An 18250-nucleotide genomic window follows, 5' to 3' on the forward strand; every position below is an offset into this window, starting at 1 on the left:
ACCAGAAAACCTGCCAGAGTGGAAGAATAGGCTGCAAGGGTTAACCTTCCTGTGGCAGGCCTGACTGACAGCTCTACCCAACCACTAAGTAAAGGCTCCACGTGTAGGAGCAGGAGCAGCTGAGCCGTAGGTATTGCGGCTGTTAAGGGTGCCACAGCTCCGCGCCGGGAGCCTGGTGCAGAGGCAGGTGGGGGTCTGAAGTTGAGGGAAGGCTTGCAGCTAGTCGCTGCTGGAGAAACCAGCTCTGGGCCTATCCACGAAATGACCAGTTTGCAATCCAAGGCATGTAATCTTGATGAAAATTAGTAACCCAGCTAATCAGTTTATGATGGAAGTACTTGCTGAACCAAGCTCTGCTCTATCCAGAGAGTTAATACTGGATTAAAAATGTGGGGTAAGGTTGCATCTGTTAAGAATTCCTGTATCTTAAAAGACAAGAAAATGACAGCAAAACAAAGTTTCTTATGTAAGCATGTCTGACTGTATTTCAGTGATCTTCAGAGAAGTGAAATATAAATATAAAAGTGCTGAAAATGGTATAGTTAATTAACTTACACATGGTGAAAACTACTCTACTAGGAAGAGCTTTCTTTGGAAAAAAATAAACAATTCAGAATCAATACAAAGATGATGGCCTTTGGTATAAAATAAGAAGTTGTTCAAGAAGATTTTTTTTTCCCCAAAATTATCAACAAGTTAAGGAGTAGACTTACTATCTCTCCACTATTTCTCTGACCAGTATTGAATCAGAAAGAGCAACTGGAAAAGTTTGCATGAAAATGTACATACATTACTGAGACACTTTGTTGCTTAAAATAACGCAAACATCAAAGTTTCTGTTCTGATTTAATTTTTTAGAATAATTACTTCCAGTAGTTTTATTTTATTTCTTAAGATCATATTAGAATGATATTTATAATTTTATAAGTTTTTCTACTTGATTTTTTGGTAGTTTACAATTTTTTTATATTTGGAAATATCAACTGTCTTGTTTCACTGATTTTTAAAGAAAAAGTTTAAGAATGCTAGACAGTTTTTAAATTAAAGACCATTCAGCATGATGCCAGACAAATACCAAAGCAACAACAGTGTTGTCATTTTGCTCCAGTATTCCGGTCACACCTCTGAATTCCCCACATCTTTTTTAAATACATAGAACCTGGGGTGCCTGGATGGCTCAGTGGGTTAAGCCTCTGCCTTCGGCTCAGGTCATGATCCCAGGGTCCTGGGATCGAGCCCTGCATCAGGCTCTCTGCTCAGCAGGGAGCCTGCTTCCTCTCTCTCTGCCTGCCTCTCTGCCTACTTGTGATCTCTCAAATAAATAAATAAAATTTAAAAAAAAAAAAACTTTAAAAAATAAAATAAATTCATAGAACCTAGTACAAACCTGATTGACCATCAGCCTCCGGTACTTTTGGATATTCCACTGTCTTTTTCTTTACTAAATCCTAAGTAATTGCTAGCTTTTTTAGGAATAACATTCTTTTGCTGATCCATTTTTAAGACTTTAGTCCAATGTTTTTCTCCCAAACCTTTGCCACTTATGTGTACATTCATTAGTGTAGAGAATAATTTTTGCTTAGGTAAATTATTCTGCTCATAACCCTGTTAAACTTCATCTGTTTCCTCTTCTTTTTTGGTCATTAAGGCCAGGAGGAAGTCTTACCCCGCTTTCCAGATAGCCCGATGTTGTAATATAATTGACTATTTTAATAAGCATGGGTCTGGTTCATGATTTAAGGTTTTTTTTAACATTAATAAAAATATAGAGCTGAGTTCCAAAGCACATGACCTATTGTGTATATTTCACATGAAAACAAACCATTGATAACTTTTCATTTAGAATGGCTCCCAGCAGATTGTACAGAAAATAAAAAGCTTCATTACTTTTTATTTTCTCACTAAGAAGATGTAATAACAGCAGCATATTTTACAATCTTACTTTACCATTACTAATGTTCTTGAGTGCAAGAATCTCGTGTTCCTTATCTTGGATCACAACTGGAACGACCCTACCAATATCCACATTACTATAGTGGGATTTTTCAGAGGTGTCGTCGGAGAGCCCATGTTCCAAAGTAGAGCCTCTAGGCCAGCTGCTTCCTTCTCAGCCTACTCTCTTGCATTATTTATGTGTCAACCTCATGTAATAATGGGTTCTAATCCTCTCTGTCCAAGGGCACAGCATAGTGCTTTATAGACAGCACATAATGTTGAATTGACTTCTGTATGAATTTACAATTTACTGTTTTATTATAGAAGAAAATGTTATTAGTCCAGAAGTGTTTAGAAGTGTAATATTTTTATAAAAGTAATACAGGGATCTATGTTTAAGATGCAAATGCTACTGAAAAACTTCGTGTGGAAACCAGCAGTAGCCTACTGTCTCCTGTCCATCTTTTAGTCTTGGTAGACAGCGACCCGCAGCTGTTCCAGCTGGTTTTCCTAACATTTCCTCCAGTTTTGTTAATAGTAGGTGGATGCTGCTGTTTCTTAATTTGCTAGTTTCAGACATTATCTTAGCACCTAGCTCTGAAAGATAAACACTTAGCTTTCTCCTATCATCTTCACATTCTCTTTCCACCCTTTACAGTGAAGTCATAAATTTTGGTTATATCAGTGGCTAGTTTTAACATTATTACCACCGTATACATAAGCTTACCACTGAGTCATGTAATATATGACGATGATCACCTCTTGTATTATCTTTGTTTTTCTTATGGTTGGTGATCATTTTCAATTTGCCCACTCCTCTGTACAGGCAAATGTTTTTCTAGAGGCTCCAGCATTTTTTACACACTTAACATTAAATTCATTGTATGTTCAAACACAGCAGTTCCTTTTTACTTCTCTATTTCTTTCCAGAGTGTTTAATATTTCGTTCTGATAACAGAACATCTTAGAGACTTCTCTTTCTTCTTCCCTTCTTTTAGAGTCTCCTTTTTTCTAGACCACCTGTCCTTCTTGGTTTACTCCCTTGTTTGCTTGGAGTGTATCTTTCAGCAACCACTTTGACTAAAACTTTGTGGAATGTAAGTTTTTTTAACCTCTTGCATATCTGAAAATATCTTTACTTGACTGATAGGTCATAAAGAATCCTAGGTTGAAAATCATCTACCTTCAGAATTTTGAAGACATTGCTTTATTATCTTCTGTGTGACTATTCCTATTGAGAAACCTAATACTATTCTTATCCTTTGTAGTATTTTATTTTTGGTATATTTGTTTTTACTCCTTTCTCAAATGTTTATCTCCAGAAGCCTTGTCCCTGGAAGCTTTACTCTGATTCATGGTGTGTATGTATTCTCCATGCTCTCCCTCTGTCCTCAGTTTATTAAGCTATATAAATGATGAGCCATTTCAATAGAAGATTCACATTCTTAAATCTGAAAACCTTTATCTTTAGTAATTTTTCTTTCTTTTTCAATTTTTTTCTTTCTTTCTAGAACTCTTATTAGTTATATAGAAAAAAATACCTGGACAGAATACCTAATTTTCTGGACAGAATACTTAATTTTTTTTCCTATTTCCATATTGTTTTCTTTTTGTTCTAGTTTCTAGGCAATATCTTCTGCTTTGTTTTAAGCCCCTTTATGGAATGTTTAAAATTTGAGCTCTCATGTGCTTAATTTTTAGAAGTCTTTTCTTGTTCATCATCTGTTCCTTTATTAAAGAACCCTGTACTTGTTTCATGGGGTGTAGTAGATTGTCTTAGTTCTATGAGAATATTAATCAGAGCAAGCTTTCTTTTGTTCCCTGCAGTGTTTTTGTTTCTGCTGGGCTCCTTTTTCCTTTTTGCTGGCTTTAGTCTCTCTTTTTCATCTTGGACTTTTGCTCTTTTGAGGGTCCCCAAAAATAAACCCCTTTACTCTCCCAAAGTTGAACCGATTGAGAAATAAAACTGAGCAACACACTGATGGAGATAAGCAACAGGTAAAAGCCGTATTGAAGGATAGGACTTTCTAGATCTATGCCCAGGTGAGTTTTCTGATACACCCAGAATTGAATTTCCTCCCCTTGAATGAAGAACTAAGCAAATGAAGATCAACCTTGGGAGGGCAGGGCCTCTTACCACATAGAGAGCATGCGTCCTGAGGACTTGCTAGCTCAGAGGACAGTTGGAGAGAAGGATCAGAGCGGGCCTTATTTCTTCTCCAGGTGGCTCGGTGAGGGAGGGAGGGCCATGGGAGCTGGAAGTATATACTGGATCCAAGTCCGTCCTTTTAGTGTAAACATAAGACCGTGGAAACGCAGAGTCCCCTCTTTCCTCAGCACGTTTTCTTTTTTGTTTTTAATTCTTTATTTAAATTCAGCATAGCTAACATATACTGTATTATTCATTTCGGGGGTAGAATTTGATAATTCATCAGTTGCATACAACACCCAGTGCCCATTCCATCAGGTGCTCTCCTTCCTGCCCATCACCCGGTGACCCCTTCCCCCCACCCACGCCCCTGCAGCAATTTCCAGTTTGTTTCCTGGAGTTCAGCGTCTCTTATGGTTTGCCTCCCTCTCTATTTTCATCTTATTTTTCCTTCCCTTCCCCTGTGTTCATCTGTTTTGTTTCTTAAATTCCACATATGAGTGAAATCCTATGATATTATTCTTTCTCTGACTGACTTATTTCACTTAGCATTATACCCTCTAGTTCTATCCACATCATTGCAAATGGCGAGATCTCATTCTTTTCGATGGACACGTGAGCGTGCGCACGCACACACACACACACACACACACACACCCCATATCTTCTTTCTGTACTCATCTGTCGAGGGACCTTCCCATTATTTGGCTATTGTGGACATTGCTGCCATAAATATTGGGATGCATGTGCTCCTTTGAATCACTATGTTCCTTTTTTTAAAAAAAAGATTTTATTTGTCACAGAGAGAGAGAAAGAGAGAGCACAAGCAGGGGCAGCAACGGGCAGAGGGAGAAGAAGCAGGGTCCCCGCTGAGCAGGGAGGCTGACAAGGGACTCGATCCCAATACCCTGGGATGGTGACCTGAGCTGAAGGTAGAAAACTTAACCAACTGAGGCACCTAGACTTTCCAAATCACTGTTTCCTAAATGTCCGGTGATTCCTTTCTGTCTGTTCTGTTTTAGACGGGAAGCCTTACATACCTTGCTCTAATATACTGTCTGGCAATCTGTGGCATACAGCAGGTGGAGTGACAAGACATCCTTGGTTGTGAGCTCCTGTCCCTACCTCCACTTCAATATCAGGATCGTGCTCTTTTCTCAAGGGGCATTCAGTTTTTCAAAAGGGGAACCCCTTTGCTCTTTCTAGTGGAGCATTTATATTATAGCTGCTAGCTTCCCAGCTCCAGGGCTTGGAGTCAGACCTTTCAGTATGTACACTTCCATTTTGTCCCCCAGTTTTAACCCCCATTTCAGGGCTGCCTTTCGGTGTGCCTGATGCTCCATGGGCTGGGACTCTTTTTCAGCTTCTACCAAAAAAAAAAAAAAAGAGAGAGAGAGAGAGAACAGAGTTTCCAAGCTGTGAGGGATGTAGGGTGGTGTAAAGACGTTTAGTTCTAAGGTCTTTACCCTGCCCCTTCCCTAAACATCCATGCATGCTGTCCTGTTTCAGCCTGTCCCGCCAATCATCTTCCTAACACCTCACAGCAGTGCCTCTGCGGGGACCCAGTTGACTTTCCTCTGCTGTACCAACTCGGCTACCCCTCCACCATCATCTTACCTTCCAAAATGTCCAAAACTGTCATTATTTATTATTTCCGCTTTGGTTGTCCTTTTTTAAATTCCTTTGCTGTGAGTTTAGGTTTGGGGAAGAAGAAAAAGATGGAAGTGGCCAACCTACCACATTTAACTCAAAGTCTTACAGGTTTTACTTTTCACATAAACACCAATGTTCTTAATGCTCTGCGGTATATTCTGAAAACTTGCAAACTTGCCTTTACCATTCATCACTTCATGGTGTGAACAGATTACTCTATTTTTGTTTATCTCGTGTAGCTGGGAATTCTATCTTTACCTACAGATGGGCTGAAAATGAAAACAGGCCTACATAGGAATGTTGATTTGCTGGAGAAATTCAACTGTTTTACTTTTGAAAATATTTATCGTAAGAGTAGTAGATGCACTTCTTGACAGTTTTTTAAAGTAATAGTTGCATGGTTTTTCTTTGTCTTACAGAAAGGAGAAAGTTGGCCAACCTGCCTGAAGTAGTTTCTATTGATGAACTCAAAACTCTATTAATACTCATAAGGGAACGCTTTTTAGATCATTTTGATGCTTTTATTCCTAAAACAATTCCAATAAAGACGGACAAAATTAAAACCGCCAATATGTTAAATGGTAAGTTTTTTGTTAGTTTAATTATTAGTTCTTTTCGTACGTATTTCTCATCATTTAGACATTAAAAGCTTTCTGGCACTTCTTTCATTAAGCATGTTTAATATAATTGTTTTGAGCAGAGGGAGAAGCATTTGAATGAAGGTGAGTCCTCTTAGTAATTGTACTTAGCTGGATTTCTACTAAGCTATATTTTCCTAAGATGAGAACAGTAGAACATACACAGTAAGTTTACCATAGTTAAAACTACCTGCATCAAGATGCTCCCTATTTGCTGTTCATTGTACCAGGAATAGTCCCCAAACTTCATCGAAGGAACAGGAAATCATTTCTCTATTAACTTACAGCTCTGTCTTCCTGGTTCCTATTCTTGTGATATGTTTGAATACAGTGAAGCTTTACAAGATCTAACAAGAAAGCATTTGATGATTGCCCTGCATTTTAAATGTACAGGGTAATTTTTTTTTTTTTTTATTCCATGAGAATCATTTTTATTCCATTGGTTAATAAGAAAATGACCAGAGTCAAGTTAACAGTAATGTTTGTCAGATGCCTTTCTCTGTTTGACACCATAGAGGTACACAAAGAAATAAAAATGTGGATCCTTGACTTTCAGCAGGCTATGATGTATGTCGGAAGCTAATTACAGATACAGCACGCACTACCGTTTCAAGAGCCCAGGCTCTGGAGCTCAGGTGCCAGGGCTCAAGTCTGAGTTTTGTTACTTGTTCGCTGGACATCATTGGGCACTTATTCCACCACTCCCTGCCTCTGCCTCTTCGTGTTTAAAATGAGCTAATAATGTCTCCCACTCACTAATTGTGAGGATTGGATGAGTTGATGTATGTAAGAACATAATAAATGCCAAAGAACTGTTAGCTGTTTGTATTATCATGATCATCATCATGCCATACCAGTAAGAATGTTCCATAACAGTGCGGAGTAATCAGACGGGTGTTGGAGGCAGTGTAAGAGTCCTTGTGAATGGGGGGGTGTGTTCCGTAAATGAGAGACACAGCTTCTTGGTTGCAGCATGTGCTCTGAAGCCAGATGAACAAGGCTGGATGCGGCTCTGCGGCTTACTTGCTGTGTGACTTTGGGCAAGTTTTCTAACCTCTCCGAGCCTCAGGTTTTTTCATCTTTAAATTAGAGATGACATAGGTTGTTAGGAGGATTAAAGGAGTTATTTATAAGTTGCTGAGAAAGTTGCCTGGTGTGAAATGCTGTATATTTGTTTTTAAATAAATGAATGTGAATTTAGAGGAGAGGAATAGAACTAGGGTAGGAGAGTCACAGAACACTTCGTCAGGAGCAAAGGGACTTGGATGTAGGTCTTGAGCAATGCACAGGGTCTAGGTAGAGTGGCGAAGATAGGATTTTCTTGGGGGTAGAAGCTGCATGCCCGTGGAGTATGGAGGTAAGAAAGGGCAGACTGAGATCCAGACAGAAGCTGGCTTACTCAGAGAATTTGTGCAGGAGATAATGGTTACAAGGCAGGAAGGGCTGCAGTCATTGCATGGGTTTTCTGTAAGTATGGACACGTGTCTTACAGTTACTCATACAAGATCAAGTCCTAGAACACTATTAACACCCTGAGCATATTGGGGTGCTCATCTTAAAATGTAAATCAGATTATATCACTCCTTTGCTCAGAGCTTTGTCATTGCTTTCCATTGTACATAGAATGTGTCATCCTTAATACGGCTTACAAAATTCCTAAATGATGTCCACCCTCATACTCATTCTGGATTCCTCCAGTGTCACATTTCTGCTTCCTTGGTGCCACAGTCTTTCCGTTCCTTGAGCATGTCACCTTCCTTTCCACCTCAGGACCTTTACACATGTGGTGTCCTCTTTCTGGAATATTTTTCTCCCAATCTTTACTTGATTAACTGACAGTCATTCTTCTGATCTTGACTTAAATGTTACTTCCTCAAAGAAGCTTTTCCAGACTTTCCTCATTTTAAATTGTTTCCAGTGGTCCTCATCTTCTGTATCTTTCTTTTTATTATTTTTCCTATTTTAAATTATATACTGTAGATGTAATTATTTATTAATAACAGTTTGTCTTCACTGTGAACCATATATTCTCTGAGAGTAGAGTGTGTCGGCTTGCTTTCTCCAGTGCCCTGGAGCCCAAGACTGTACCTAGCATAGAGGAGTTGCTTCCTCCCAAAATAACATTTAACAAATGAAAGAAACCCTGAAGGTTTTTTTTAGAGCCTGAACTGAAATTTGACAGGTTATATGTTTGAATATGACTCGTAATAATGAAGCTGTGATTTTTAACATCCTTGGTAGCTTTTATTTGAGTAAATACATCTAGATGTAAATTATACAGGAAAAGAAGCAATAAGGTCAATCATGTTTCATATTCTGATCCCATTATTTAATAATCATGCTCATTACGAATTATTGGCAATCATCAGGATTATTGTTGTCCTTTTTTTTTAAATAAAAACTCTAGCACTCTAGCATGTGTAACATGAAAATCAGCAGGGAGAAAATGTCCTGATCGAACCATTTTCTATACTCATTGCCACAAAGTTGCTAAAAACTTTCACAATGCCAAGTGTCATATCTGGACTCAAAATACAGCAACTGTCTCCTTTACCTCAGGCCATGGGGGCACATAAACACACTGCATAAATGAGTTTTCTAGGTAATTTTATAAGATCACGGTTTTATTATTTTAGATATTTTAGTAAGAATCTTCTAGTATATGTTTATAATTCTTACTTTATTAAACAGAATATGCCGACTACAATATAACCTTTTCTTTGTGATTTATTCGTATTTATATGTGTAAGGCTGGGATGGCTGTGCACGTATTATCATCTGTAGTATTACTTCTTTTTTGTTGGCCTTGATTTGTGTAGGTCGGGTTTTGAGTCCCTATTTCCCTACTGCATTGCTTTCATTTCTTTGTTTTTCCTGTAAAGTAAAACACTTAAAAAAAGAAAAAAAAAAAAGCAGCATTCTTGGTTTCTCAGAGGCCCTTTTTGTGCTTTTTGGTTATCAACATGTCCTAGTGTCCTGACTGCCACATAAATAAAATATTGTGTCTTGCTTTACTGTAAGAATTATATTAAATTATACCCCAAAAGTACATATGAATGTTTGTCCATGTACTCCTTACTATTTAGTCTATGTCATTTATATTTATGTAAATTGTGTAGTCAACAATAATTAATAATTATATTGTCATATTTAGAACAATTAATGTCTACTTTTATTTAACCTGACTTGTGTTCTTTTGAGTTCTCAGCATGTATCTGTTCAGATCTGCTAATGATATTTGCTTTGCACTTCTAGTGGAAAGCCATGTCAACATTAAAAAGTAGATTATTTCATCTTAAATTTTATTGCCATATAAAATAGCATTTCACTGCCCTTATTATGAGATGGGAAGTAGTATATTTAGATGGTGTTTGGAGGGGGCAATCCAACGTAGTCATTAAAGGTATTTTTAAAATGTTCAAGGTTGAGTAGTTTAATGAATAAAGGGAAAATAACATGCAGTTGGCTTTGGTTTTATGTTTTTTCTTTTTTTGTATAAAAATGCATTTACCAAATTATCATTTTGTAAGACCTCAAAGTATAAAATGGATATTTTTGTCAGAACTGTTGGTTAGTCAGACCACTAATGTCCAGTAATTTTCAGCTAATTTATTAGAATAGTATGTAGTAGTTCAAAACAATATTAAAAACCAGATGGTTTGAGAATCCCCAAAGTAGTACAGTTAGTAATTTTGACAGTGCTGAAATAGTTTGGATGTACTCATAATTTATAATGCAAATGGAAACTGTCCCTTTTTTTTTTTTGTAAATTTTTTTTAAAGATTTTATTTATTTATTTGGCAGAGATCACAAGTAGTTAGAGAGGCAGGCAGAGAGGAGGAAGCAGACTCCCCACTGAGCAGAGAGCACAATGCGGGGCTCCATCCCAGGACCCTGGGATCATGACCTGAGCTGAAGGCAGAGGCTTTAACCCACTGAGCCACCCAGGCACCCATGTCCCTTTGTTTTTGATACAGACTGTAGTGTTATTAGCAATCTCAGTTCATTGCAGCATACTAGCTAGAAGAGTAAACACATTGTTAGTGAAATAACATTTAATGTTAGTGATTTACTTGAAGATGTGTATGTATATAATGTATAATATATGTATAGTATATATAAATGGATAAGTGAAAATTCTTCCTAAGGTAACTTTTATCTGAGAACATCTTATGTTATCTATTATATTATTATACTTTTGAGAATGAAATAATCTCTTTTAAAAACATGAACTTTTTGGGGCACCTGGTGGCTCAGTGGGTAAGTATTGCATAGCTTATCCAACACAGCTTTTTTTTTTTTTATAATCAAGTATTTTGTTCTTGCCTTTTTTTTTTTTTAAAGATTTTTATTTATTCATTTGACGGAGATCACAAGTAGGCAGAGAGAGAGAAGGGGGGAAGCAGGCTCCCCATTGAGCAGAGGCTCCATCCCAGGACCTTGAGATCATGACCTGAGCTGAAGACAGAGACTTAACCCACCAAGCCACCCAGGCGCCCCCTAACACAGCTTTATATACACGTGTGTGCATGTACACATGGATGGATGGATAGATCTATATGTATATATTTTCATATAGCAAAATTCAATATGTTAGCAATTTCCAGTACTTACTTAGATTTATTTCCCTTTAGATACCAGTTCAGTGGAACCTACTTCTTCAAATCTAATGGAAAACAACCCTCTAGAATGGCCAGAAAGGCATGTTCTTCAAAATTTGGAAAATTTTGAAAAAGCTAAACAGAAAATGAGGTAACATTTAAATAACTCAGTATTTTTAAATGAGCATTTTTTTCTTAATCCTTACATTGTGTTTATGAAATGTACATACTTTCTAGTTTTCGTAGGAAATAATATTTCCCTTATTAAAGGAATGTATGCATACTTTAAGTAGATAGAGCATTACAGAGTAGGATGTTGAGACCGTGCTGCCCCTTCTCACCCTCTACTTGTACTTTCTGTGTGTACATATTCACTCTTAACGTTTTAGTGGATCCCTTTCCAGACTATCTTTACTGCTGTATGTTCTGGGTATTAGAAGGTGGAAGAGGGACAGTAAGGTATCCTCCAAACTGAGAAGGCACTCGGAAATGTAAAAACGAAGCAAACCCTTCCATACCTTCTACACAGTTTTATTCAGAGTAACTTGCTGACGGGGTTTCAAGCAGATGACAGTCCAGCCCTGGGCAGCTGTTCTCCACAAAGTCTGGACCATAATCTGCAGACTTTGTAGAGTGAGGGGGTGAGCAGAGGTCATCGTAGTGAGGTCAAAATGTTTAGCATATCTGGTGGGGCCATCTGTGTGCCAGAAAGGAGAAAGGGGAAGAAACTAGGCTGTCTCTGCTAGATACCTAAACAGTTTCAGCGATGGTCGGAACAAGCCTTTCCAAATCCTGGTCAGGGCGTTCATCAACCTCCAGGGGACCCGAAACACGTAGTCCCAAGAGAGGTCATTGCGTGAATGGGATGGAGGGCCAAAGATGGAGTCAGTATCGTCAGCACTCCCACATCTGGCATATTTCCTTGACCTATGCTTTCATCTTTTAGTTTTTTAAAGGTTATATTTTAAATTCCTAAAAGGTTTTTTTTGGTTCTCAACTCTGTTTTTTCATTAGCAATCTCTTCTTTTATTAATGATGAGAATTCCGAAGATACTAAAAGCATGTTAATTGGAAACTTCTTTTAACTTGTTTTCTCTGTTCCTTAGATGATCTCATTATCCCTGGACCTGTTCTGTTTTTTTCCTCTGGTGTTTTTTCTTATGTGTAGCTTTCCTCCCATGTCTGATGGTCCTTGATTGTTACTAGGTTGGAATTTAGTACAAAGTTGCTTTGTATAGGTAGTTGGTGTTAATTTTCTCTCTATATGTGTCGTCCTGTTTCCTGCCTGTTCTCATCTGAATGTCATGGGGAGGGAGATGCAGGGTGGGGCGTACCTAGAAGACTTCACGTTGGGACACCTCTGGGGGTATCAGAAGGTAGGCAGCCTTGGTCCTTCACTCAGTACTGAATGAATACTGAATTCACTTTATGCTGGGGGCATCAGCACTGAGACTGGTACAGGCACCTAGTTTTGGATCTTCAGAGAGCAATTTCTCTGTTTTTCACTTGAGGTAAAATTGCAGGGATAAGGGGAGGTGTGGTAGCATGGTACTTGAACATTTGTTCTAGTAGGGCTCTTAAAATGCATTGCTGGATTTCTGCCCACTGCCACTCTGCCTCTCTGTCGAGTGTTAACCTGTGGCATTGTGGGATGAGAAGACAGAGGCCACATTGTTCTGTTTCTTTCTCTAGCTCTAATTTACATGCTTGCTCTAGTTTATCACTTTTTTTTTTCCACCATTTTTTCATCTAACATTTCTCAACCTTTCTATGAATTTAGTGTTTGGTACTTCCTCATTGTGATTTCCATTTGTTCGAGTGGAGAGGCTAATGTGTATGTTTAATGCACCATCATTTTGAACTAGATTGTTTGTCATTCAAGGTCTAGACCAAATATCACGTTTCTCTTAAGCCTTTTATAAATGTTGAAACTCAGTGTTCTCTTCCTTCATTAAGCACCCAAGGACTAGATCATTACCTCTGTCATGAAGCTTATTTTATTGCACCTTTTTTTACCTCATTCTACATTGGTATATCTATCTCCTTTTACTCTCCTTACCTCCTTTCTCCTACTCAAGTCATACCTATATTACTAAATTACACGCAGTGTTTATGAGTCTATACATTATCATCAAAGAACTCTTTTTAGTGTCTTCCAGTGATATTTACAGAGTCAATGCTCAACTACATCTCAGTGCGTCACAATATGGGCAGATATCATTGAATTCTTGGTTGGGAACAAAAATTACTTTGCATATTTTCAGAATTTGTATTGTGTTAAAATAGACTTCACTGGTGAATTAAGGAATCTTTACATAGTGAAATTCAGAAGGCAAGAATTTGATTTTGGACACACTCACCTATTCTGTGACTTTGTTACCTCATCCTTAAGATGGGGATAACAATCCCAGTTCTAATTCAAAGTTGTCAATGCTTAAAGAGATGATTTATGAAAAAAATACTTTGTAACTTTGCAAACACTGGACAAAATAACATGCTATTATTTTATTGATTGATTGATTTTAAACTAAGACATATCTTGATGGTGTAATTTGTCACAAACTGTGCTTTGAAATTGCTTTGATATCTTTGTGTCCAGGGTCCTATGTAAATGCAAATTACACATGCCCCCAATGCATCTGGCCTATAAAATTTGACTGGGAGTAATATTCATTAAGAAACCTTTGTGAATCACAATTAGAGAATAGCTGTGTAGAAATTAAATTAAACTTATAATGTAGTTCCTACCCTCTTAGGGTAAGAAGTTCAGAGAAAACATTTGTGTATTTTCTTGTTTGACTGTTTTTATTAGATTTATATTTTCAATTTAAAAGTCAAGCTGTATTCCAAAGCTGTAATCATCTAAACAGTATAGTACTGGCACAAAAACAGACATACAGATCAGTGGAACAGAATAGAGAGCACAGAAATGGATCCTCAACTCTATGGTAAACTAATCTTCAACAAAGCAGGAAAGAATGTCCAATAGAAAAAAGACAGCCTCTTCAGCAAGTGGTAGTGGGGAAATTGGACAGCCACATGTAGAAAAATGAAACTGGACCATTTCCTTACACCACACACAAAAGTAGACTCAAAATGGATGAAAGACCTCAATGTGAGTCAGGAATTCACCAGAATCCTTGAGGAGAACATAGTCAGCAATCTCTTCCTCCTCAGCCTCAGCAACTTCCTCCTATAAACATCTCCAAAGGCAAGGGAAGCAAGGGCAAAAATGAACTATTGGGACTTCATCAAGATCAAAAGCTTTTGCACACCAAAGGAAACAGTCAACAAAACCAAAAGACAACTGACAGAATGGGAGAAGATATTTGCAAATGACATATCAGATAAAAGGCTAGTATCCAAAATCTAAAAATTTATCAAACTCAATACCCAAAGAACAAATAATCCAATAAAAAATGGGCAGAAGACATAAACAGATATTTCTGCAGAGAAGATATCCAGATGGCCAACAGACGCATGTAAAAGTGCTCAACATCACTCAGCAACAGGAAATGCAAATCAAAACCACAGTGAGATACCACCTCACACCAGACAGAATGGCTAAAATTAACAAGTCAGGAAATGACAGATGCTGGCGAGGATGCGGAGAAAGGTGAACCCTCCTACACTGTTGGTGGGAATGCAAGCTGGTGCAGCCAGTCTGGAAAAGAGCATGGAGGTTCCTCAGAAAGTTGAAAATAAAGTTACCCTATGACCCAGCAATCACACTACTAGGTATTTACCCTAAAGATACAAATGCAGTGATTCTAAGGGGCACGTGCACCTGAATGTTTAAAGCAGCAATGTCCCCAATAGCCAAACTATGGAAAGAATTTAGATGTCCATCAACAGATGAATGGATAAAGAAGATGTGGTGTGTGTGTGTATGTGTATACACACACACAAATATATATACAATGGAATACTATGCACCCATCAAAGGAAACGAAATCTTGCCATTTGCAACAATGTGAATAGAACTAGAGGGTATTATGGTGAGAGAAATAAGTCAATCAGAGAAAGACAATTATATGCTCTCTCTGATATGAGGAACTTGAGAGACAGGGCGGGAGGTCGTGGGGATAGGGTGGGAAAAATGAAACAAGATAGGACCAGGGAGGGAGACAAACCATAAGAGACTCTTAGTCTCAGGGGCGCCTGGGTGGCTCAGTGGGTTAAAGCCTCTGCCTTCCGCTCAGGTCATGATCTCAGGGTCCTGGGATCGAGCCCCACATCGGGCTCTCTGCTTAGTGGGGAGCCTGTTTTCCCCTCTCTCTCTGCCTGCCTCTCTGCCTACCTGTGATCTCTGTCTGTCAAATAAATAAACAAAATCTCAAAAAAAAAAAAAAAAAGACCCTTAATCTCAGGAAACAAATTGAGGGTTGTGGGGGTGGGAGGAAGGATAGGGTGGCTGGGGTATGCACACTGGGGAGGGTATGTGCTATGGTGAGTGCCGTGAATTGTGTAAGACTAATGATTCACAGACCTGTACCCTTGAAGCAAATAATACATTATATGTTAATAAAAATAAATAAAATTTAGATAAATAAATAAAAATAAAGGATAGGAGGGGGAAAAGGACACACTGTTGGTACATTATTGATCTTTACAGAAATAGAAGTCTAAAACCATAATGTCAACATTTTAATTATATAATCACCAATAATATGCTCAATTGGAGTGATTAAGTAATCAGGAAGTAGTTGTAGTAATAGAAAGTCATGAATTTAATTTTTTGTGCAGGTATTGAAAGATTTTATTTCTGCTTTGTGGCAGATCGATAGCATGATCTGTGACTCAGTGCTTGATAAAACCACTACCGTTCTCTGCAAGTATTTTCCTTTTTCTGGTTTTTAAACTTCCATGAGCTTTTTGGGTTTACAGAGTGAGAGTGTAGGTAGAAATAGTACCTAATTCAGAGTCAGTCTGGTTCTGACTGTCATTTTAAATGGCTCTGTTGTCCTGGGCTTGTAATATAAACTAATGTGTGGTAGTATCTTTTTCTGAAAATTAGTAATAATGATTCTTTTCTAGATCTGGTGACTTTCACTTTAGAAAGTACTAGTTTTCAGGTGTTCATTTTGAGATAAGAACTGTTCTATCTTTGTCAAGGAAATTTGTAAGGATTAAGAACAAATAGTTTGAGAAGTATAAACTCTTGTCTATATTTCAGGTATAATAATGATTCAGTGCTTATTTGTAATGTTATAATCATGGCTAGGAGAGACCTTGGGAGAGATTTCTGATTACTGTCTCATTTCATGGTTGTGCTTCAAGTAATCTTTCAAGTTCATAGAAAATCTTTCAAGTTCACTTTTTACCATCAAAATTTTTGAGATTATGGGGTTTCAGAACATACAAAAACATTTAGATTGAAATTTTATAGAATGGATAACTTCACACTACTAAATAATCATGCCATCATTTATTTATCTTTTTAAATTTTTTTTAATTTATTTTTTTTTCAGTGTTCCTAAGTTTATTGTTTATGCACCACATCCAGTACTCCATGGAATACGTGCCCTCCTTAATACCCACCACAAGGCCCACCCAACCCCCCACTCCCCGCTCTCAGTTTGTTTCTCAGAGTCCACAGTTTCTCATGGTTTATCTCCTCCTCTGATTTCCCCCAACTCACTTCTCCTAATTTGTTTATTTTAGAGAGAGAGCAGGGGTGAAGGGCAGAGGGAGAGAGAGAATCTCAAGCAGACTACCCGCTCAACCCAAAGCCCAGTGCAGGGCTTTGATCCCATGACTCTGAAATCATGACCTTAGCCTAAATCAAGAGTCAGATGCTCAAGGACTGAGCCGCCCAGGTGCTCCTTATGCCATCATTTATAAAGAATGTAATTATGCGGGGCGCCTGGGTGGCTCAGTGTGTTAAGCCTCTGTCTTCGGCTCAGGTCATGATCTCAGGGTCTTGGGATCGAGCCCCTTATCGGGCTCTCTGCTCATCAGGGAGCCTGCTTCCTCCTCTCTCTCTGCCTGCCTCTCTGCCTGCTTGTGATCTCTGTCAAATAAATGAATAAAATCTTTAAAAAAAATTTTCTTTTAAAGAATAATTATGCTTATTTTAGTCAAGTAGTAGCATTATTGACATGGTTAACTATAAGTTTCACTTTAACTTACAGATTTTTAAAAATATACTTTTATACTAAATAATTCACAAAGATTTTACTTTATTTTCTTCCTCAGTATATAGTTCTGTAGTTTTCTTTGTTCTGGTTTCTGCTCATATCACCTTTTCCTGACTATGGTGAATTCTGATCTACTTTTAACAATCTATATAACGTTATTTTTTCAGAACTGGTTCATTACCTCGTTCATCTGAACAGTTAATGGGTCACAAAGAGAGTCCACGGGACTCGATCACATTATTGGATGCAAAAGAATTACTAAAATTCTTTACCTCAGATGGATTACCAATTGGAGATCTTCAGCCTTTACAGATCCAAAAGGGGTAAGTGAAAAACATAATTGCCAATTAATTTTTTTTAAAGATTTTATTATTTATTTAACAGATAGGGATCACAAGTTGGCAGAGAGGCAGGCAGAGAAAGAAGGAAGCAGGCTCCCTGCTGAGCAGAGAGACGGATATGGGGCTCCATCCTAGGACCCTGGGATCATAACCTGAGCTGAAGGCAGAGGCCTCAATCCACTGAGACACCCAGGCACCCCATGCCAATTAAATTTTTTTTTAAGATTTTATTTATTTATGGGGCGCCTGGGTGACTCAGTGGTTTGGGCTGCTGCCTTCGGCTCGGGTCATGATCTCAGGGTCCTGGGATCGAGCCCCGCATCGGGCTCCCTGCTCCGCAGGAAGCCTGCTTCCCTCTCTCTCTCTCTCTCTGCCTGCCTCTCTGCCTACTTGTGATCTCTGTCTGTCAAATAAATAAATAAAATCTTTAAAAAAAAAAAAAGATTTTATTTATTTATTTGACAGAATGAGAAATCAGAAGTTGGCAGAGCAAGCGGTGGGGAGGGGGAAGCAGGCTCCCTGCTGAGCAGAGAACCCCATGCGGGGCTCGATCCCAGGACCCTGAGATCATGACCTGAGCCAAAGGCAGAGGCTTAAACTACTGAGCCACCCAGGTGCCCACCAATTAATTTTTTAAAAATCATTTAAAACACATTGCATCTCATTTCCTTAGTTAATCGATGCCTATGCTCCTTGGGCTCCAGGGATTATCGGTTGGACTTAATCCTCACATTTTACCTTAGCCAATGTTTTGTTATTTGGTGTTATTGAATATAAGGAAAACAAGGATAGT

At 38.2% G+C, this 18250-nt stretch overlaps 1 protein-coding gene across 3 annotated transcripts in view; it reads left to right on the plus strand.

The window, feature by feature from the left end:
• The window catches only part of LOC101693418 (MDM2 binding protein), a 75276-nt gene that overhangs the window by 40247 nt on the left and 16779 nt on the right, over positions 1-18250 (plus strand). For all 3 annotated transcript variants that reach the window (XM_045078081.1, XM_045078080.1, XM_045078082.1), the window contains 3 exons: positions 6157-6318; positions 11010-11127; positions 17284-17439. In XM_045078081.1, the coding sequence (XP_044934016.1) occupies positions 6157-6318; positions 11010-11127; positions 17284-17439 (436 nt within the window). The remainder of the gene's footprint in view (positions 1-6156; positions 6319-11009; positions 11128-17283; positions 17440-18250) is intronic.

Source organism: Mustela putorius, unplaced genomic scaffold (genome assembly GCF_011764305.1).
Source record: "Mustela putorius furo isolate JIRA1106 unplaced genomic scaffold, ASM1176430v1.1 tig00000228_pilon_pilon_pilon, whole genome shotgun sequence".
Lineage (NCBI taxonomy): Eukaryota > Metazoa > Chordata > Mammalia > Carnivora > Mustelidae > Mustela > Mustela putorius.